General features: G+C 42.9%; 1 protein-coding gene across 1 annotated transcript in view; it reads left to right on the top strand.

The window, feature by feature from the left end:
* The window catches only part of SMTNL1 (smoothelin like 1), a 29,600-nt gene extending 6,990 nt beyond the window's left edge, over positions 1-22,610 (top strand). The window contains exons 3-6 of the mRNA XM_056531177.1: positions 1,789-1,894; positions 15,190-15,341; positions 18,469-18,643; positions 22,453-22,610. Of these exons, the coding sequence (XP_056387152.1) occupies positions 1,789-1,894; positions 15,190-15,341; positions 18,469-18,613 (403 nt within the window). The 3' untranslated portion in view covers positions 18,614-18,643; positions 22,453-22,610. The remainder of the gene's footprint in view (positions 1-1,788; positions 1,895-15,189; positions 15,342-18,468; positions 18,644-22,452) is intronic.
* The last annotated feature ends 1,279 nt before the right edge of the window (positions 22,611-23,889 follow it).

A 23,889-nucleotide genomic window follows, 5' to 3' on the forward strand; every position in this document is an offset into this window, starting at 1 on the left:
GAGCTGACAGATTCCCTTTAAAGGGGTACTCCGCCCCTAGACATCTTATCCCCTATCCAAAGGATAGGGGATAAGATGTTAGATCGCCGCGGTCCCGCTGGGTATCGCTGCTGCAGCACCCCGCTATCATTACTGCGCAGAGCGAGATCGCTCTGCACGTAATGACGGGCAATACAGGGGCCGGAGCATCGTTACGTCGCGGCTCCGCCCCTCGTGACGTTACGGCCCGCCCCCGTCAATACAAGTCTATGGGAAGGGGGCGTGGCGGTCGTCACTCCCCCTGCCATAGACTTGCATTAAGGGGACGGGCCGTGATGTCATGAGGGGCAGAGCCATGACGTCACGCTGCTCCGGCCCCTGTATCGCCCGTCATTACGCACAGAGGGAACTCGCTCTGTGCAGTAATGATGGCAGGGTGCCGCAGCGGCGATCCCCGGGGTCCCCAGCAGCGGGACCGTGGCGATCTAACATCTTATCCCCTATCCTTTGGACAGGGGATAAGATGCCAGGAGTGGAATACCCCTTTAATAAAAGGCCTGGGATCCCTCTTTCTGAAAAGAGTGATTCTGTTGCTATGCTCAGTAGCTTGCTTCCACAGATACCAAAACTAATTTGTTTCCTATGGTTTTGTAGACAATGGGGGATATTTATGAAAACTAGTGCAGAGGAAAAGTTGAAGTTTTGCCATAGCAACCAAACAGATAGCTTCTTTTATTATTTTTAGAAATCCTTTTTAAAATTAAAGAAGCAACCTAATCAGTTGCTATGAGCAACTGGTCAACTTTTCCTCTGCACAGGTTTTGATAAATCTCCCCCAATGTGTTTTTTTTTTTATATTTAGTTTATTGGATATAATTGTGACTTTAAAAATGTATGTGTAAAAACTACATGATGTGCTTTTTCATAGGAGTTATAAGGTATGTTTTGCAAATACTGTACTGAAAGTGGGGCATTTCAAAACAGTCCTCCTTCTGTGCCACATAAATTATTACTTTAGCTACAGGTAAGTAAATGCAAGTTTTAGTACAGTTTTGTGCAAACACAAAAATGACAGCACCTTACTATAAGCACAAAGCTATATGTATAATGGGGGAGATTTATAAAAACCTGTCCAGAGGAAAAGTTGCTGAGTTGCCCATAGAAACCAATCAGATCGCTTCTTTCAGTTTTCAGAGGCCTTTTCAGAAATGAAAGAAGAAATCTGATTGGTTGCTATGGGCAAACTCTCCTCTAGACACGTTTTGATAAATGTCCACAATTGTGTATAATTTTAGATGCTATATTGCTATATAAAAAATAGAGTTTTTTTAACATCCCATTTGATAAAATTGTGTGTAAGAGTTTGGTAAGGTGACCTTATCGAGACGGACTCTACAGTACAGTACAGTACTCTTTTGGCTCAAGTTTATCTGCAGAAGTAGTGTACAATACCACAATTACAACAGATTGCTCACCCACAGTTCTTTATGTAGTTTTTGTTATGGAGGTTTTACCCATGCAAGTTAGCAACACTCAAAACACAGAATTCCACTGAAATTCGAAGCCACATTGACATCAATGGGATTCTGCTGTGGAATTTCACAAAATTCAAGACTGGTCTTTAAATTTTGCAAAATTCCCACAGTGGAATTGGGACAGCGGATTCCCATTAAAGTAAATTACGGTGGAATTTCCGACTGATCGAGCCTGTCTAAAAAGACCTTTAGTGTTTGATTGGAAATGCCGTTTCAGAATATATATATATATATATATATATATATAAGTTATGTATTAAGAGTTCTCTTTCAGGGTTGCCACTTCAGGGGTTCGTGTTCAGCGGTCAACAAGCTGTGGTGCAGGAGCTGTAAAGAACATGTTGCTAGAATGGTGTCGGGCAAAGACACGGGGGCGGGAGGTAAGAATTTATTTAAAATAAGTATTTATGTTAACCATATTTCTTAAGAATTATTGGTGATGATTGTTCTAATATTCCATTTAACTATGTGTGATAGCCTGGGAGAGTTGGGTGTAGGGAGTGTAGCTGTGCGGTTACTAAAGGGTGTCTGGTTAACCCTTTCTATTCGTGACGCCAGGGTGGAGGACTCCTCTGTAATGCTTGTCCTACCACCACCCTTCCCAAGAGCGATAGGGAGGTAGTGAATAATTGAATGTCCACAACCGGAGAGTTTTGCAGAAACTTGTCGGAACTTTACTGAAGATTTTATGCAAGCTTTACAACCGGAACAGTCTCTATATATGCAAAGTCTCTTAGGCACATTGACAAAGCAATTTTAAGCAATTTTGAGTCTTTAGATTAGTATGCGCTGTTCCACTGGATTTAGGGGAATTAATTGCGGTCCAGTAGTCACGCTAGCTTTAGCGGAGATTAGTTTAGAACTCAAGGTTTAGTTTTGTGCTGAGGCTGGCAGGTTTTCAGGCCTAGCTTGTCTTTGAAAGTTGCGCAGATCCGTCCTGCTAGTCCGGCATCCACGAGAGCAGCAACCCAAGAGAGCGATAATTGGCTACAGCTCCCTTATATGGGCAGGGGCTGGACTAGAGCTAATTGGTCCAATACTGCTGTCAATCACCTTTACACAGTATTGTGTGTAACATGTGACCCAAGGATCTCCAAAGGTCCTCTAACATATCATAGAGGATTTAACATGGTCACATGACCGAAGATCCTGCGACGCTAACCAGGTAAGCATACTATGCATTATATTAAATACACATTATTATTATTAAATATGTACATGTAAACGTTAGGAAATTAGAGTAGAAGAGAGGTGACTAGGGGCTGGGGGACCCTACCTGAGAGTAGTTACTCTGACTTTGGGGACCACCATACAAGGTACGGTATGCAATACCACATATGTATATTTTAAAATTATTATGAATTCTTGCAGTTTCCAATCTGGCCACAAGGCCTAAAATCCTTTTTATCATCACAGACAGGAGTACATGGACAGGTGACACCAGTATTTATATATCTGGGGTACATACAAAAGCTGTTGCATACAGATTAGCATCCCCTTCTTTCTCGACCTGGTTATGCCCGTAGGGTTAGGGCTCATTCACATGGCCATCTGTCTCTGTTACATGCCCGTTCTTAAATCCGTTCAAGCCTTTTGCAAATGGTTGTAAATGGCTCCCATTGATGTCAGTGGGATTGTGTTACAATCCTTTGTCAGCCGTTTGCACCCGTTTGGCCTCTATTACAATTTTTTTACAGGAAAAAAGACAGTGCATTCACTATTTTTTCCTTTTCAATAAAAATGGATGAGAAACAGATATAATAAATTTAACATTAAATTCAGTGGAAAACGGATGAGCCTTTAATGTCATCCGTTTGCATCCATTTTTTTTTACCAATCCCTTTTTGACCCGTTATTACTTCTGAGTATGCTCAGAAGAGGTGTGAGCAACCAAGAAGTAGCCAGACGAAAATAAAAATGGACAATAAAGGATACAAACAGATTAAAAACTGAGGCAAAGGATGACACTTAAATCGCATCCCTTTGCATCAGTTTGCATCCTTTTGTTAGTATGGTGTGTTTAGCAGCAATAATGGGAGAATAGCGGGACGGGAGAGAACAGCCATGTGAACCTAGCCTTAACGGGGTACTCTGGTACTCTTTTTATTTTTAATTTTTTTCATATCAACTGGCTCCAGAAAATATAACAGATTTGTAAATTACTTCTATTAGTACTTATCAGCTGCTGTATGCTCCAGAAGAAGTTAAAGGGGTGCTCCAGTGGAAAACTTATTTTTAAAACTGATGCCAGAAAGTTAAACAGATTTGTAAATGACAATTTACGATACATCGGACGCACGATACAAACGGTGCGTTGCCGTATGTCCAAACATCGATCCAATATTAAGAACAAATTCACACTCCACAGTGTGTCACGTCACTTCACTTTAGTTCATAATAGTGATATATCATCATTATGTTTAATTATTTTAGAATCCGTTCCATCTACCAAACATAATCGTTTTCAGTATTTAATTAACCGGGAATCATATTGGATCTTCACCCTTTCTACTTTAATACCGCATGGTCTGAATGAGACCATAGAGAACGCTCGCTAAAACCGACCGTTCTCTATTTTCTCATTCGCCTATATTTCTGTATCATCCTTAATTTTTATATATGTTTTTATATTGTGACAATGTTTTATTACAATATATTTTCCTATTCAATATACATTTTGTACGGTGTAATTTACTCGTTGGCGATTAGACCGTTTGAGTTTTTTCCCCTCCCTCTTCCCTCCCCACCCCTCTGACGTGTCCTCTCTCTACCTGGATAAATTCAGCATTCACATGTTCCTTGTTATGCCTGATGAAGCTGCTGTAGCAGTGAAAGGCGTTGCATGTTGGGAAATAAACCACTATTGCCATTACTCATCTTGTGCTGTCCTGTGACCTGCGCCTATCTGAAGCCGGCACCCCATTGACGCCTGTCTCTGCATTGTTCACTGGACAGTTCCTAACATGGACAGAGGTGTCAGCAGAGAGCACTGTGATCAGACAGAAAAGAACAACTCAACTTCCTCTGTAGTATACACTACTGGAAGGAAAAAGATTTTTTTAATAGAAGTCATTTACAAATCTATTTAACTTTCTGGCACCAGTTGATTTGACAAAAAATGTTTTCCACCAGGTACCCCTTTAAGTTTTCTGGTGTTTGGCTAAAGCATCATGCGTAGCCTGGCGACGCCCAGGCCAATCAGGAGCTGGGAATGACTGACCGATAGTATTTTGCCTTGGGGTCCAAACCCTCTTTGGCTGGGCTATAAAGATGTTCAGTTGTCTCACTTGACGGTCATAGGGAAATCTCTCCCGAACACTACCTTACTTACTCTTACTTACTTACACTTATTCTGATCTCTGGTTATTGTGACTCTGGCTTGGTATATGGTTAATGCTTCACCTCCGGATTTTCAGTCCCCTTGCTTGTTTGCCATTCTATTTATGTGTGTTTGTTTAGCTCTTGTTTCTGGGGCTGTTCCCCTGACTGTGTTTGTTTTGTCCTCACTTTTCACCCCTGCACTTAGTTTCTTTACAGGACACATTAGGCTAGTTATTTAATTATTTAAGTGATTTAATTTATTTTATTACATTTCATTTTGTACTTTTTAAGGGAAAAAATGGTCGGCAATCTGAAAAAAAAATTGCATGTTATTTTTAAGTCTGTTTATTCAATGAATAATGTTTACCTCAAAAAATCAATCCACTAGTTCTCCCATGCATAGCAATGCCAAGGTAGACATTGATAGAGCTCCAATAATAAAGGCCCTATATTAGCTTTAAAGAGTACCTGTCATCATCTAAACTTTCCCTGATCCCCCTTCCCATCTGTTCCCTTCTCTAACTATGCCTATCCCTGTGTTTATTGAGGTTTAAAACTCTGTGGAAATACCTTTTTTATCCCTCTTCATTAGCTGAGGAGCACTGTCTTTCTGAGGGGTGGAAGAGGCGGGTCCCGGCAGGCATGATGTCACATGAAGCTTGGCTGGGACTCTGCTTCTGCCAGTCTTCCTGTATGCTGCTCTCCCTCTGCAGCAGTGTTTCTGTCACGATGCCGGCTGGCAGGTAGTGGATCCTCTGTGCCAGAGAGGGATTGGCGTGGACCGTGCTAGTGGACCGGTTCTAAGCCACTACTGGTTTTCACCAGAGCCCGCCGCAAAGCGGGATGGTCTTGCTGCGGCGGTAGTGACCAGGTCGTATCCACTAGCAACGGCTCACCTCTCTGGCTGCTGAAGATAGGCGCGGTACAAGGGAGTAGGCAAAAGCAAGGTCGGATGTAGCAGAAGGTCGGGGCAGGCAGCAAGGATCGTAGTCAGGGGCAACGGCAGAAGGTCTGGAAACACAGGCAAGGAACACACAAGGAACGCTTTCACTGGCACTAAGGCAACAAGATCCGGCAAGGGAGTGCAGGGGAAGTGAGGTGATATAGGGAAGTGCACAGGTGAACACACTAATTGGGACCACTGCGCCAATCAGCGGCGCAGTGGCCCTTTAAATCGCAGAGACCCGGCGCGCGCGCGCCCTAGGGAGCGGGGCCGCGCGCACCGGGACAGAACAGACGGAGAGCGAGTCAGGTAGGGGAGCCGGGGTGCGCATCGCGAGCGGGCGCTACCCGCATCGCGAATCGCATCCCGGCTGGCAGCGGAATCGCAGCGCCCCGGGTCAGAGGACGTGACCGGAGCGCTGCCGCGGGGAGAGTGAAGCGAGCGCTCCGGGGAGGAGCGGGGACCCGGAGCGCTCGGCGTAACAGTACCCCCCCCCTTGGGTCTCCCCCTCTTCTTGGAGCCTGAGAACCTGAGGAGCAGACTTTTGTCTAGGATGTTGTCCTCAGGTTCCCAGGATCTCTCTTCAGGACCACAACCCTCCCAGTCCACTAAAAAAAATTTTTTCCCTCTGACCTTTTTGGCAGCTAAAATTTCTTTGACCGAGAAGATGTCCGAGGAGCCAGAAACAGGAGTGGGAGGAACAGATTTGGGAGAAAAACGGTTGAGGATGAGTGGTTTGAGAAGAGAGACGTGAAAGGCATTAGGGATACGAAGAGAGGGAGGAAGAAGAAGTTTATAAGAGACAGGATTAATTTGACACAAAATTTTGAAAGGACCAAGATAGCGTGGTCCCAACTTGTAGCTAGGGACACGGAAGCGGACATATTTAGCGGAGAGCCATACCTTGTCTCCAGGGGAAAAAACGGGGGGAGCTCTTCTTTTCTTATCCGCGAACTTCTTCATGCGTGATGAAGCCTGTAAGAGAGAATTTTGGGTCTCTCTCCATATGATGGAAAGGTCACGAGAAATTTCATCCACAGCGGGCAGACCAGAGGGCAAGGGAGTAGGGAGGGGGGGAAGAGGGTGACGGCCGTACACCACGAAAAATGGAGATTTGGAGGAAGACTCAGAGACCCTGAAGTTATACGAGAATTCGGCCCATGGGAGGAGATCTGCCCAGTCATCCTGGCGGGAGGAAACAAAATGTCGCAAATAATCACCCAAGATCTGGTTAATCCTTTCTACTTGTCCATTGGACTGGGGATGATATGCAGAAGAAAAATTTAATTTAATCTTGAGTTGTTTACAGAGAGCCCTCCAGAATTTAGACACGAATTGGACGCCTCTATCCGAGACAATCTGCGTAGGCAACCCGTGAAGACGAAAAATGTGTACAAAAAATTGTTTAGCCAACTGAGGCGCAGAAGGAAGACCAGGAAGAGGGATGAAATGTGCCATTTTGGAGAATCGATCAACGACCACCCAAATAACAGTGTTGCCACGGGAAGGGGGTAAATCAGTAATAAAATCCATACCAATCAGAGACCAAGGCTGTTCGGGGACAGGCAGAGGATGAAGAAAACCAGCGGGCTTCTGGCGAGGAGTCTTATCCCGGGCACAGATAGTGCAGGCTCGCACAAAGTCCACAACATCCGTCTCCAGAGTCGGCCACCAATAGAAGCGGGAGATGAGTTGCACAGATTTCTTGATACCCGCATGACCTGCGAGATGGGAGGAGTGACCCCATTTGAGGATTCCGAGGCGTTGGCGAGGAGAAACAAAGGTCTTTCCTGGAGGAGTCTGCCTGATGGAGGCAGGAGAAGTGGAGATCAGGCAGTCAGGTGGAATGATGTGTTGCGGAGAGAGTTCAACTTCTGAGGCATCCGAGGAACGAGAGAGAGCATCGGCCCTAATGTTCTTATCGGCAGGACGAAAGTGAATCTCAAAATTAAATCGGGCAAAGAACAGAGACCACCGGGCCTGGCGAGGATTCAGCCGTTGGGCAGACTGGAGGTAGGAGAGGTTCTTGTGGTCGGTGTAGATAATAACAGGAGAACTTGATCCCTCCAGCAGATGCCTCCATTCCTCAAGTGCTAATTTGATGGCTAGAAGCTCTCGATCCCCGATGGAGTAGTTCCTCTCCGCTGGAGAGAAGGTCCTAGAGAAAAAACCACAAGTGACAGCATGCCCGGAAGAATTTTTTTGTAGAAGAACAGCTCCAGCTCCCACTGAGGAGGCATCAACCTCCAATAGGAAGGGTTTGGAAGGGTCAGGTCTGGAGAGGACGGGAGCCGAAGAAAAGGCAGACTTGAGTCGTTTAAAGGCGTCTTCTGCTTGAGGAGGCCAGGACTTGGGATCAGCATTTTTTTTGGTTAAAGCCACGATAGGAGCCACAATGGTAGAAAAATGTGGAATAAATTGCCTGTAATAATTGGCGAACCCCAAAAAGCGTTGGATAGCACGGAGTCCGGAGGGGCGTGGCCAATCTAAGACGGCAGAGAGTTTGTCTGGATCCATCTGTAGTCCCTGGCCAGAGACCAAATATCCTAGAAAAGGAAGAGATTGGCATTCAAACAGACATTTCTCAATTTTGGCATAGAGTTGGTTGTCACGAAGTCTCTGAAGAACCATACGGACATGCTGGCGGTGTTCTTCTAGATTGGCAGAAAAAATTAGGATATCGTCCAGATATACAACAACACAGGAGTATAACAAATCACGAAAAATTTCATTGACAAAGTCTTGGAAGACGGCAGGGGCGTTGCACAGTCCAAAGGGCATGACCAGATACTCAAAGTGTCCATCTCTGGTGTTAAATGCCGTTTTCCACTCGTCCCCCTCTCTGATGCGGATGAGGTTATAGGCGCCTCTTAAGTCCAATTTAGTGAAGATGTGGGCACCTTGGAGGCGATCAAAGAGTTCAGAGATGAGGGGTAAGGGGTAGCGGTTCTTAACCGTGATTTTATTAAGACCGCGGTAGTCAATGCAAGGACGTAGGGAGCCATCTTTTTTGGACACAAAGAAAAATCCGGCTCCGGCAGGAGAGGAGGATTTACGGATAAAGCCCTTTTTTAGATTCTCCTGGACGTATTCGGACATGGCAAGAGTCTCTGGGGCAGAGAGAGGATAAATTCTGCCCCGGGGTGGAGTAGTGCCCGGGAGGAGGTCGATAGGGCAATCATAAGGCCTGTGAGGAGGTAGAGTCTCAGCTTGTTTTTTGCAGAAAACATCCGCGAAGTCCATATAGGCCTTAGGGAGACCGGTTACTGGAGGAACCACAGAGTTACGGCAAGGGTTACTGGGAACCGGTTTTAGACAGTTCTTGGAACAAGAGGACCCCCAACTCTTGATCTCCCCAGTGGACCAATCCAGGGTAGGGGAATGAAGTTGAAGCCAGGGAAGTCCAAGGAGAATTTCCGAGGTGCAATTGGGGAGGACCAAAAGTTCAATCCTCTCATGATGAGATCCGATGCTCATAAGAAGGGGCTCCGTGCGGAAACGTATGGTACAGTCCAATCTTTCATTATTTACACAATTGATGTAGAGGGGTCTGGCGAGACTGGTCACCGGGATGTTGAACCTGTTGACGAGAGAGGCCAAAATAAAATTTCCTGCAGATCCAGAGTCCAAGAAGGCCACTGTAGAGAAGGAGAAGGCAGAGGCAGACATCCGCACAGGCACAGTAAGACGTGGAGAAGCAGAGTAGACATCAAGGACTGTCTCACCTTTGTGCGGAGTCAGCGTACGTCTTTCCAGGCGGGGAGGACGGATAGGACAATCTCTCAGGAAGTGTTCGGTACTAGCACAGTACAGGCAGAGGTTCTCCATACGGCGTCGTGTCCTCTCTTGAGGTGTCAGGCGAGACCGGTCGACCTGCATAGCCTCCACGGCGGGAGGCACAGGAACAGATTGCAGGGGACCAGAGGAGAGAGGAGCCGAGGAGAAGAAACGCCTCGTGCGAACAGAGTCCATATCTTGGCGGAGTTCCTGACGCCTTTCGGAAAAACGCATGTCAATGCGAGTGGCTAGGTGAATAAGTTCATGTAGATTAGCAGGAATTTCTCGTGCGGCCAGAACATCTTTAATGTTGCTGGATAGGCCTTTTTTGAAGGTCGCGCAGAGGGCCTCATTATTCCAGGACAATTCTGAAGCAAGAGTACGGAATTGTACGGCATACTCGCCAACGGAAGAATTACCCTGGACCAGGTTCAACAGGGCAGTCTCAGCAGAAGAGGCTCGGGCAGGTTCCTCAAAGACACTTCGGATTTCCGAGAAGAAGGAGTGTACAGAGGCAGTGACGGGGTCATTGCGGTCCCAGAGCGGTGTGGCCCATGACAGGGCTTTTCCGGACAGAAGGCTGACTACGAAAGCCACCTTAGACCTTTCAGTGGGAAACAGGTCCGACATCATCTCCAGATGCAGGGAACATTGGGAAAGAAAGCCACGGCAAAACTTAGAGTCCCCATCAAATTTATCCGGCAAGGATAAGCGTATCCCAGGAGCGGCCACTCGCTGCGGAGGAGGTGCAGGAGCTGGCGGAGGAGATGACTGCTGAAGCTGTGGTAGTAACTGTTGTAGCATAACGGTCAGTTGAGACAGCTGTTGGCCTTGTTGCGCTATCTGTTGTGACTGCTGGGCGACCACCGTGGTGAGGTCAGCGACAACTGGCAGAGGAACTTCAGCGGGATCCATGGCCGGATCTACTGTCACGATGCCGGCTGGCAGGTAGTGGATCCTCTGTGCCAGAGAGGGATTGGCGTGGACCGTGCTAGTGGACCGGTTCTAAGCCACTACTGGTTTTCACCAGAGCCCGCCGCAAAGCGGGATGGTCTTGCTGCGGCGGTAGTGACCAGGTCGTATCCACTAGCAACGGCTCACCTCTCTGGCTGCTGAAGATAGGCGCGGTACAAGGGAGTAGGCAAAAGCAAGGTCGGACGTAGCAGAAGGTCGGGGCAGGCAGCAAGGATCGTAGTCAGGGGCAACGGCAGAAGGTCTGGAAACACAGGCAAGGAACACACAAGGAACGCTTTCACTGGCACTAAGGCAACAAGATCCGGCAAGGGAGTGCAGGGGAAGTGAGGTGATATAGGGAAGTGCACAGGTGAACACACTAATTGGGACCACTGCGCCAATCAGCGGCGCAGTGGCCCTTTAAATCGCAGAGACCCGGCGCGCGCGCGCCCTAGGGAGCGGGGCCGCGCGCGCCGGGACAGAACAGACGGAGAGCGAGTCAGGTAGGGGAGCCGGGGTGCGCATCGCGAGCGGGCGCTACCCGCATCGCGAATCGCATCCCGGCTGGCAGCGGAATCGCAGCGCCCCGGGTCAGAGGACGTGACCGGAGCGCTGCCGCGGGGAGAGTGAAGCGAGCGCTCCGGGGAGGAGCGGGGACCCGGAGCGCTCGGCGTAACAGTTTCCCAACCAGGGCACCTCCAGCTGTTGCAAAACTACAACTCCCAGCATGCCCAGACAGCCAACAGCTGTCCAGACATGCTGGGATTTTTAGTTTTGCAACAGCTGGAGGCACCCTGGTTGGGAAACACTGCTCTGCAGTGTGCATACAGACTAAGTACAGGTGAGGGATGGCATCCTCTGTCTCTCTCTCAGGGGGGGGGGCACAGAGCAGGGAGTGCAGTGAGATAATACAATGTATAAGATAACGTGTGGTGAGGGGCAGGGAGAACACAGAGCAGGGGGGAAAGGGAGGTGACTGGCTGTTATATGAGAGGCATGTGCAGGCTTGTAGCTCACAGGCTGGGAGCGAGTCCTGAGCTGAGAGCACTGAACTTTCGGTGGAAGGACCAGAGCCCTTCAGCATTAGTCCTAAAAGCTGTACACTTACTATGAAAAGCATAGGATGCTGCCTGCAGACCAGGCATAGAAGAGTGACCCCTAGTGGCCAAAAGTATAAATGAAAAAACTGGTATAAATATTAATATTTTTTAATGAAGATATATTACAATATCTCTTCATTAATGATTATGAACAACATAATGAAAGTTTTTGTTGATGACAGGTGCTCTTTAAATGTATTGCCTTTTCTTAGCTATAGACATTGTGTATGGACATGGGTAATAAATATCTCTAGCAAAATATAACATTTTTGATATTGGTATACCCTTTAACAATTATTTTGGAGAACTAGGTTTCAAGCTGAAAAGAAGGACCTTCAAGACTGTATTTTTTGGAAAACTGCCTGTACCATGTGCACCGCAGGAAAGACAGTGGGAGGTAAATGCATAACTTAGAGGGGTACTCCGCCCTAGACATCTTATCCCCTATACAAAGGATAGTGGATAAGATGTGTGAATGCCCTAGCGTTCTGTACAATTAAGTTCAGAAGGCCAGGATTCGGGTGGCCGTGGTCGTGACATTACATCACATTCCCTTCATTTATGTCTGTGGTAGGGGCGTGGCCACGGCCACCTTAACCCAGCGTTAAATGTTCAGAACACCTAGGGTGTCGGCCCGGAGATCGCGGGGTATCCCAGCAGCAGTTCCCCCCGCAATCAGACATGTAATCCCCTTTCCTTTAGAAACAAGGTTAAGATGTATAGGGGCGGAGTACCCCTTTAAGTCTTGCTGTATGTAGGAAGAGTTTGAGGTTTTAGAGCACTGGGCTGACATTATTTTTGGGATACAGTCTGTTTTCTGCAGATACCTTGCCCCTGAATGGAAGGTTTTGTTGTACTCTGGAGGAAAATCCTAGAAAGGGTGTCAAAATATTTAAGCTAGGAATGTAAAGGGAGGACAGAGCATAAAATAAAGTATTAAATATATCAGGGAGGAATCAGAATGTAGTAGTGAGTGGCGAAGTGGACTGTGGGGGGGAGTTGGATAAGGAGATCCATGAGTTACTTACAAAACACTACCCTCCAAAATTCAAGCAAATTACATTCCTGAAAGAGAATTATGAAACCAGATGGCAACTTAAAGTGTATGTTCACAAATGTGAACAAGCAAAAAGGTTTAACAAGCAAAAAAGTTGAGCTTGTAGCCTTGGTACTTGAGTTGTTTTCATATTTAAGTTGGTTTCTTACTCGCCAGTTTCATATTAACATTTTTTTTCTTAATAAAGAGAACATATTAAAGTGTTACTGTTATAAAAAAAAAAAAAAACTTTTGGAATGTTGCTCACATGTTATTGATCGCACCAGGTCCCACTCCTGAGGCCTGCTGTGATTGTGAAATGTATCCTGGGAAAACGTGTGGCATTGTGCTCCGCTCCCCAGGAAGCCAGCAGATCTGGCCTTTTCTCTGCACATCTGCTATGCAGAAAAATGGTTGAATCAACTGAATTGGGAGTGGAGTGCAATGCATTTAAAATCAGCCTAAAATTCAAAACAGTAGACACAAAAATGGGCATAAAAGGGGTCACCAATATTGTTATTTAACCCCTTAAGGACCAAGCCCATTTTGACCTTAAAGGGGTACTCCGCTGCTCAGCATTTGGAACAAACTGCTCCGAACACTGGAGCCGGTCTCAGGAGCTCATAATATCATAGCCCCGCCCCCACATGACATTACACCCTGCCCTCTCAATGCAAGTCTATTGGAGGGGGCATGATGGCTGTCACGCCCCCTCTCATAGACTTTCATTAAGGGGGCGGGATGTGACGTCATGAGCTTCCGGCGCTGGCTACAGCGTTCTGAATAGTTTGTTCCAAACGCTGAGCAATGGAGTACCCTTTTAAGGACCAGGCCAATTTTATTTTTGCGTTTTTGTTTTTTCCTCCTCTCCTTCTAAAATCCATAACTCTCTTATATTTCCATCAACAGACCCATATAAGTGCTTGTTTTTTTGTGTGACCAATTGTACTTTGTATTGACACTTCTCATTGTACCATAAAATGTACGGCAAACCCCAAAAATGTTGTCTATTTTGGAGGGTTTAGTTTTCACATGGTACACTTTACGTTAAAAATGAAATGTTTTCTTTATTCTATGGGTCAATACGATTAAAATGATACCCATTTTTACTTAATTTTCTATTATTGTACCGCTTAAAAAAAATCTCAAACTTTTTGTACAAAATCAGGATGTTTTTGACGTTTATGTAATGTTTTTGACGTTTATGTAAATTTACATTTACGCAGTTCACTGTACGGGATCATTAACATTTTATTTTGATAGTTTGGACATTTATGCACATGGCGATACCAAATATGTTTATTAAATTATTTTTTTAATTCTTTTTGGGGGTAAAATGAAAAAAAGGGACAATTTCCATTTTTATTGGGGGAGGGGATTTAAAAAAAAATGTTTAACTTTTTATTTTTACATTTTTTTTTTACTTTTGTTTTACACTATATATAGCAATCACTTGATTGCAAATACTGTTCAGTGCTATGCATAGGAAAAAGCACTAATCAGTTTTATCGGCAATCTTCTGCTCTGGTCTGCTCTATCTCAGACCAGAGCAGAAGACCCCAGGAGATGGCCGGAGGCAGGTGAGGGGACCTCTGGCTGCCATTTTAGATGATAAGATCCCAGCGCCGCCGGCGATCCGATCATCTATTTAACCCCTTAAGGACCGGGGTTTTTTCCGTTTTTGCACTTTTTTTTCTCCTTGCCTTTAAAAAATCATAACTCTTTCAATTTTGCACTTAAAAATCCATATGATTGCTTATTTTTTGTGCCACCAATTCTACTTTATCATGACCTCAGTAATTTTGCCCAAAAATCGACGGTGAAATGGAAAAAAAAATCATTGTGAGACAAAATTGGAAAAAAAATGCCATTTTGTAACTTTTGGGGGCTTCCGTTTCTACGTAGTAAATTTTTTGGTAAAAATGACACCTTATCTTTATTCTGTAGGTTCATACGATTAAAATGATACCCTACTTATATAGGTTTGATTTTGTCGTACTTCTGGAAAAAATCATAACTTCATGCAGGAAAATTAATACGTTTAAAATTGTCATCTTCTGACCCCTATAACTTTATAATTTTTTCGCGTATGGGGCGGTATGAGGGCTCATGTTTTGCGCGGCGATATGAAATTTTTAACGGTATCATTTTTGCATTGATAGGACTTTTTGATTGCTTTTTATGAATTTTTTCATGATGTAAAAAGTGACCAAAAATACACTATTTTGGACTTTGGAATTTTTTTGCGCGCACGCCATTGACCGTGCAATTTAATTAACGATAAATTTTTTTAGTTCGGACATTTTCGCACGTGGCGATACCACATATGTTTATTTTTATTTTTATTTACTTGCAATTTACTGGCAATTCAAAAAAGCTGCAGGTACATGGACAAAACCAGTTCCAATTCTTAATGGTTTAAATTTTATAGCACATCTGTATGTATATGTATATATTCAATATTCATATGTATGTATATATATATTCAATGCTCAGTCTGTATTTTGTTTTACTATTTATTTATTCTCTTTCCTGTGATATAAGGGAGTAGATATCCAGAATTTCTCAAGCAGCTGGAGCAGCGGCCTTGCATTTTGTGCCCTAATTTTGGCTTTCTTCCCTGATGCTTTTGATTATGAATCTCTTGACCCGAAGAACCGAAGAGAGAACTTTCAGCTGGCATTCAATGCAGCAGAGTAAGGAACACGTTGGAGAATACTTGAGATAACATTATTGCATTAAAAGGGGTTGTCCAGCACCACACATTTTGGAATATGGACCCCTAGAGAGCAGAATTTGCTGACACACAGGAAATGCCTCTCAGCCAATCACTGCCCATAGTGATGATTTTATTCCACAAGCAATTGTCTAGATAGATTCTATGCAATTGTATCCCTCTCTCCACTGGGTTTAATACTACATGTGTTGGTTTCTTTAGCCACCTGCCGTGAATACAAATTTATAGTAAGCATGTATCTTAAAGGGGTATTCCAGGCAAAACCTTTTTTTATATATATCAACTGGCTCCGGAAAGTTAAACAGATTTGTAAATTACTTTTATTAAAAAATCTTAATCCTACCAATAGTTATTAGCTTCTGAAGTTTTCTGTCTAACTGTTCAATGATGATGTCACTTCCCGGGAGTTGTGCATGATGGGAGAATATCCCCATAGGAACTGCACAGCTCCCGGGACGTGAGTCATCAGAGAGCAGTTAGACAGAAAACAACAACTCAACTTCAGAAGCTAATAACTATTGGAATGATTAAGATTTTTTAATAGAAGTAATTTACAAATTTGTTTAACTTTCCGGAGCCAGTTGATAAATAAAAAAAAAGTTTTGGCCTGGAATACCCCTTTAAAAATGTGAGGAAGTGTGACATACAGTAAAAAGTTGCAGAACAGTTCAGTATACAATAACTAAAAAGTAACATATGTTTAGTAAAACTACTTCCTTCTGGCTATCAACAACACTCTAATGCAGTAGATGCTGTATAGAAATGTTTCTAATCAGATCAAAATTATTACTATAATCACCAAAAACCCAGTGTTTAATGACTACCTACTAATTCTCTGCCTCACATAGTGCGCAATTACTTCAGTCTCTGTTAGCCAAGCCCCCCCTCCCCCAACCCCCCCCAAGCCAAGTGGCCTCTGCCATCTTACCAGGTTTTTCTGAAAAGGCAAAATATTCATATGTATAAATAGCTTCTTAAGACATCTTAAAAATCATTTGTCAGGCTGGCAGTCTGACTTGGATAATGGATATTTTTGCACCACCGGTGCGGATAGATGGGAATTGACAGCACTGTCCACAACCAAGGAAAGTGTTTCTTTTTTCTTTAGCTCTATATTAAAACATGTAACGCGTTTCAAGGACGCTCCGTCTTCTTCCTCAGACATGTTGTAAGTTAAAAATGCCGCCAATATATATATATTAGTGACCGGAAATGACGTTACAATAAATTTGCATATACATGACATCATAGATTAATTTACATAGAAATATTAAAAACATTATAAGAACATATATAAATCCTTTCACCTGTATTCAGAAAACTATTTTATCTGCATAGTATCTTTATGTGCTTGTTTTTTCAATCATCTCATTCAAACTATTTGGCCACAATGAGTTTAAAGAAAAAATCCAAAACGATTCCCTGTTTATCAGTCTTTGAAAATGATCTGGTTGGTCAATGGGAATACTCTGCAAGTGTGGTCACTGTTATGGAGAGATGTAATATGTCTGGAGACGCTATGCAGCGCAAAGTTCTTTTTAATATTGTGCCTGTGTTTATTCATACGGGCGCGTGCATGCTGAACTGTACGACCCACGTATTGGAGACTGCACATGCATGTCAGGAGGTAAATAACGAACATGGATGAGCAGTCTAATTTTTCTTTTAACATATAAATTTCTCCAGTGGAGAAGGACGAGACTGAGACGCAAGGGGGAATATCAATCCACTCACAGCATAAACACAGTTTTTTTGCCACAGCGAAAGGTAGCGCTTTTTTGTCTTTTCTTCTCCTTTAGTTGACTTGGATAATGACATAGTAACACAGTAACATAGAGGGTATTTCTCATTTTTACCTGTTGTCAGTTTCTTTTTCCCCTTTTTTTTTTTACTTTGGTTTTTACTGACGTGCGTTAAATTTATCATTTATCATTCTGATTTTGGAGCATACCATATTCTTCACTTTTAGGTTTTATTCTTCCTTATAGGTGTGTTGGTATGTGTGTTTTCCATGTCAGAATATTGTTGGCGGTGATTTGCGTCAAACATGCATCAAAAACAGACACATTAGCGCCAAAATACAATTGACGCAATTGATAAATTACTGACCACTGCAAAAATCAAACACAGGACCGTCAAAATCCTAGCAAGTTTACAATTTAACAGAGGTGAGAATGCACCAAATATTGGCGCAAAAAGACACTGCACCAAAGAAATGTGCCAAAGAAACGCAAAAAAAAAAACATAAATCTGTTGATAAATACACTTCAAAGTTCATAAGGTTAAAAAAAGACAAATGTCCATCAAGTTCAACATATACCCCTACTGTGTCACTACTGTCTTGATCAAGGGGAAGGCAAAAAAAAAAAAAACCTTATAAACCTGATGTCCATTGTCCCATAATAGGGGGAAAATTCCTTCCCAACTCCTGCCAGAGAATTCCATAGTCCTACTGCTCTTACAGTTAAGCCCCTCCTCCCCCCACCCCCTTTCTGTGCTGGTGTAGCAACCTTCTTTCCACTAGGTGTAGAGGATGCCCCCTTGTTATAGATAGAGTTCTGGGTATAAATAGATCATGCAAGAGAACTCTGTACGGCCCCTGATATAGTCATACATAGTTATAATAAACTATGTATTGAAAAGCAAGAAATATCCAGCGCAGCAGGAACTCGAATGCATAGATTTATTGTCGACACAGCAACATACAGGAAGGGAGACAGCAGTGACGTGTTTCGATTGTCTAAGATCGCTTAGACGATCGAAACGCAACTTACTGTCTCCCTTCCTGTATGTTGCTGTGTCGCAATAAATCTATGCATTGGAGTTCCTGCTGCGCTGGATATTTCTTGCTTTTCCATACGTTACTTATCAGCTCTGTCCAGGCTGAATCCGTGATGGGGCTGGCGGTAACCGAGGGGCGAGCTGGTTTAACCACATACAACTTCAATAAACTATGTACATCCAAACATGTAAATCTCAACTAGTACTTTAAGTACTCACATCTGCAAATTTTTTAGTTAATTGGATATTTTGTCTTGTTTCTCCACCTTTCCTCAACCTCTTTCAAACCTTTTTTGTATGTGCAGGAAATTTGCAGATTGCCCCCCACTTTTAGATGTTGAAGACATGGTCCGAATGAAGGTTCCAGACTCTAAATGTGTTTACACATATGTTCAAGAGTTATATCGCAGTTTGGTTGCTAAAGGTTTAGTGAAAACTAAGAAAACATGAGTTTATCAAAAAAGTACAAATGCATAGAAGGTAAGGACTTTATTGCTATAATACATAATTTCTTTTTTCTACATTTAACAAATATACAGCAGAAATTAAGCTCTGCTTTTTCAGTTATTTAATAGTAGTTTGGAAAACAACTCATGCCGGAAAGTTAAAACAGATTTGTAAATTACTTCTAATTAAAAATCTTAATCCTTCCTGTCCAGAGAAGGAGCAAATCCCCATAGAAAACCTATCCTGCTCTGGACAGTTCCTGACATGGACAGTGGTGTCAGCAGAGAGCACTGTGGTCAGACTGACAAATTCAAAAAGAAAAGAACTTCCTCTGTAGTATACAGCATCTGATAAGTACTGGAAGGATTAAGATTTTTAAATAAAAGTCATTTACAAATCTGTTTAACTTTCTGGCACCAGTTGATTTAAAAAAATTGTTTTCCACTGGAGTACCACTTTAACACTTTACCTGCATACCTTCCAGTACACCACTAGCTGCCAGGTTACAGGTGTCTTAACCACCCCCTACTAAGCTGGGTTTAGACAGAGGAAAGAACATTATTGAAGTATCTGGACTATGAAGCGAGCTGAAGGAGCACTGAAAAGTAATGGCAATAGATTGCTAAAAATTTTTACAAAAAAAATAGTAAAAAAAAAATGTTTAATAAACCTGAAAAGCCCTTCCACAATAAAAGATTAAATCAACCTTTCACATTTTACTAATAAATATGTAAAAAAAAAAAAAATAAAAAAAAATTATATATATATATATATATATATATATATAATGTTAATGATTCCATGTGGTGAACAGTGTCAAAGTAAAAAATTGCTGACTTTTGGTCACATCACATCCCAGAAAAAAAGGAATAAAAAATTATTAAAATAGTTATATACGCAAAAGTGGCACCAATAAAAACTACAAATCACAGAACACAAAATAAGCCCTCAAACAACCATGCATATGGAATAATAAGAAAGTTATAGGTGGTCAGAATACGGTCATTTTAAACATACTAATTTTGTCTAAAAAGTTACACCTTTTTTTAAAAGCAGTACAATAGTATAAAAGTAATGTAACCATTGTTGAAGAAAACAAGTCGGTTTATCTTAAAATGTACTGCGTAAAAACAAAACCCCCAACATTTGCAAAATTGCAGTTTTCTTTTCAATTTCCCACAAGTAACAACGAATATTATTTTTTTGGTGCGCCATGCATTTTATAGTAAAATTAAAGGTGTTACAAAGTACTATTGGTCGTGCAAAAAACAAGCCCTCATATGAGTCTGTGGAGGAAAAAATAAGTTATATTTCGTAAAAAAGACGAGGAGGAAAAATGCAAAAATGAAACTTGGCTGTGTCCTCAAGGGTAAACTGGGCTGTGTCCTTAAGGGTCAAAATAGAAAAAAACAAAATCATTAACCCCATCACCATCGTCCTTTATATCCTCCTCTCTGCCTTGCTTCCAGCTGCTCCTTCATTCACCAAATCTGTTCCAGCACTTTTGTTGCTCTCCATGCCCCAGTTTGGTGTCATTACTATTAACTAATGACATGTCTTTTCTCCACTGCGCAGCCTATTACCCCATTTTCACAGTCAACTCCACCATTTCTGTCTATAAGTTTAAAGGAGTACTTATGCCCATAAGTGTCTGATCGCAGGGGGTCAGACTTCTGGGACCCCCCATGATCTCCCTTACAAGGACCTGGAACTGCCACGGCTCTGCACTGCTAATGCTTGTGTCGTCAATCTCACTATGATGTCGACAGACACGCCACCTCCATTTAGTTCTATGGGAGAGGCGGAGATGCAAAAATGCTACTTCTATTAAAAAATCTTCATCCTTCCAGTACTTATTAGCAGCTGAATACTACAGAGGAAATTATTTTCTCTTTGGAACACAGAGCTCTCTGCTGAATCATGAGCACAGTGCTCTCTGCTGACATCTCTGTCCCTTTTAAGAGCTGTCCAGAGTAGGAGAAAATCCCCATAGCAAACCTATGCTGCTCTGAACAGTTCCTAAAATGGACAGAGTAACAGCAGAGAGCACTGTGCTCCTGATGTCAGCAGAGATCTCTGTGTTCCAAAAAGAAAATAATTTCCTCTGCAGTATTTAACAGCTAATAAGTACTGGAAGGATTAAGATTTTTTAATAGAAGTTGTTTGCAAATCTGTTTAACTTTCTGGCACCAGTTGATTAAAAAAAAAACTGTAATGAAAAAATTACATTTCAAATTTTTTTCGAATTTTATTGTGACTCCAAGGGCATTAAAAAACAATCATTCTTAAAACAGTCTATTAATAAAAGTTACAATGAAACCTGTGAAATAAGTACAATACAAAATAATCTAAAAATAGAACAGATTAATTTTTAACCATTCTGTCTGTCTTTGACCATACTACTATACAACCTGCTCACAAAATCGGTCAGAACCTAGACTTGCTTTTGCCTTACCTCTCTGTACCTCATACCAATGTCTCCTTGTTTGCTAGGCCACATACCCCTTCAACGGGTCAACCATAGCAGCAATATCCTGATCCCTGTATAGTGGGTTCAGGTGGGTGAAAACCAAGGGGCTACTTAAACAATATATTCCAGAGTGGCCTAAATCTGAACAAGTTGGGTGGCACAATTGTCCAACCAACAGCATATGGCAGTTAAATTTGAGATGAGGCTGGACACACCCCCCTCTGCCTAAATCTGTATATAAGATGGGGGAAATGTGCTCTCGAGTTTTTTAAGCACAAATAAAACATAGAAAACTTCATTTTTTAAACAAAGTATATTAGAAATATTTTTTATTTACCATAAGAAGTGCAATAGCAAAAAACTATTCTAATGAGAGTTACCCTTTAACCATCAAACGGAGTCAAACGAAGCGGTTGGCTGGGGAGAGAGGCCTATGCTGCTGTGCACTTCACAGAGTGCAATCTAAGCTTCTAGACAACATGTCAAAGGGATGCTTTAAATGGGCACTGTCATGAAGTAAAAAAAAATTTGTATGTTGTAGTACTTAAGTACTACAACATATCTCTAATATACTTTAATTAAAAAAAGTGATTTTAAACAAGTTTAAAATCACTTTTAAATTCGGCCACTAGGGGTCGCCCTCGTAGTGGCCAAATGCATTCAGCAGTGACGTCACCACTGAATTTCGACTCATTTCAGCCTGGCAATGAGTCGAAATTCAGGCACTGCTGTGCTCGCTTCCGCCTGTCAATCAAACAGGCAAGAGCGAGCACGCTGATAGCTGGGGCTGTGCGCATTGGCCAGCTCCACTGGCCCCGCCCGCCCCCGTTACCCTGTCCGGAGGCAGCGCGAGCACTCATTGCTGCGCTGATCCTCCGGATGGGTAAGTCTGATCTGCAGTGCTATTGGCAGATCATCTATGCGCGCTCCCGACAGGAGCGCTGCATAGACGATCTGAGGGCGGAAGCAAGCGCCCAGCAAGGCATCAGTAACGTCGTGCCTGCTGGGAAGCGCTGCTTCCCGCCCTGCTTTATAGAGCAGATTTAGAAGCACTAAATCTGCTCTATTAAAGCGATTTAAAAGTTTTTTAAAGCCAGGTAGGGGGTTAGGGCTAGATTACTAATAGGTAGGGACATATTAGATGATATATTACTTGGTGGGAGCTACACTTTAAGGCCAAAATGGGCCTGGTCATAAAGGGGTTAATAATACATTATTGACATTAGCAGTTGTGTATATTGACAGCAGCATGTGCTGGTCACTTCATGTGCACAAGACATATTCTGTGTTCTGAGTCATGTTCTGAGTCCTTATTCTTAAGCAATGATTTAATATTCTAATACTGTGGTATCATTTTCTCTTCTATGCACAGATTTCATAAGCATGGATCTTCATATCAGAAGACAGAGCCACTTTAACGTCGCCTAAGCATTTGCCAAGGTGTCTGATTGCCTCCATTCTGTCCTAAAGAAAGGATACAACGTACAAAGAGATGCTTTTATTTTTAAATAAATATGTTATGGTTACATCATGTTTATACTCTGAGTATTATCCTTGTTCCAATATAATACCCAACTTGGCAATATACACGCTTAGAATCTACTGACAATCTACTATGTAAGGGAGTCATTCTAATTGTTGCACCTCTGTTTAAGTTCCCACATGATTTTCTGTCTTTAACAGGGATTAAAAAAATCACAGAAATCAGTCAGCCAATTAGGTGACCACGTAACAACATAACCGCCATGACAGTCAGGCCTGGTTTAAAAATGGCCTAAAAGCACTAGATTCAAAAAAGGATTTTTACACCTGATCATCAATAGGAGCTTGTTGGACAACCCATTTAAAAACAATGGGTGTTACTATGGAGAGTGCCCCCTTTTGCAGTTGTAAAATCCTTCACTCTTCTGGGAAGGTTTTCCACAAACTTTTGCACTGTAAGGGTAGGTTCACATGGACGGATCTGCAGCATATTTTACGCTGCGGATCTGCCGATGATGGACCCCTACATTGTGCTTCAAGCTGTGCCTGCTCATAGCAGCAATCTGCTGCTATGAGCAGACACACTGCGATGTGCACAATATACTGGCACACATTACAGCTGCTCTCAGCCTAGCTCAGGGAGCAGGTGGAGCAGACGTGATGTGTGCAAGTATACTGCACATATGCGTGGTGACTCGCAAATCACAGCGTGTCTGCGAGCAGAAACAGCTTCAGGCACAATGTGGGGGTCCATCGTCTGTGGATGCGCAGCTTAAAAAAAGCTGTGGATCCGTCTGTGTGAACCTACTCTTAGGCTATGTTCAATCAGCAGAGTTTTTGCACAGAACTCTGCATGACAAGGTGGATATTTCTAGGTGGATATTTCCAGCCATTTACCCACAGGATTTTATGTGAATTCAATAGTAAATCGGTCGGGTTGTGAAACCACGCCCCTTTTCTATCTGGCCACACCCCCCTTTCCAACAGACCACACCCCTCTTTTGGCTTTTCACAGTGCAATGTCGGGTTTGTCAGATTTTCCTGGTGCACACTGGCGCAGACTGGCGCAGACATGTCTCAGACACTCTGTGCCAAAATAACCAGACAAAAACTGGTCGGTTTCAGCTTAGTAAATTAGGCCCATTATCTTTATAGACCTTCCTATGTATACAGGGGTGCAGTTATGCTGAAGTAGGTAAGGAGCTTTTGCAAACTATTGCTACGATGTCTTTGCCTAAAATGTGTTTGTCAGCATTTATATTACCCTTTGCTGAAAAGAAGGACCTATCTTAAACCCTGAAAACAGCATAACCTTCCTCCACAAAAC

Source organism: Hyla sarda, chromosome 7, assembly GCF_029499605.1.
Source record: "Hyla sarda isolate aHylSar1 chromosome 7, aHylSar1.hap1, whole genome shotgun sequence".
NCBI classification, from domain to species: Eukaryota; Metazoa; Chordata; class Amphibia; order Anura; family Hylidae; genus Hyla; species Hyla sarda.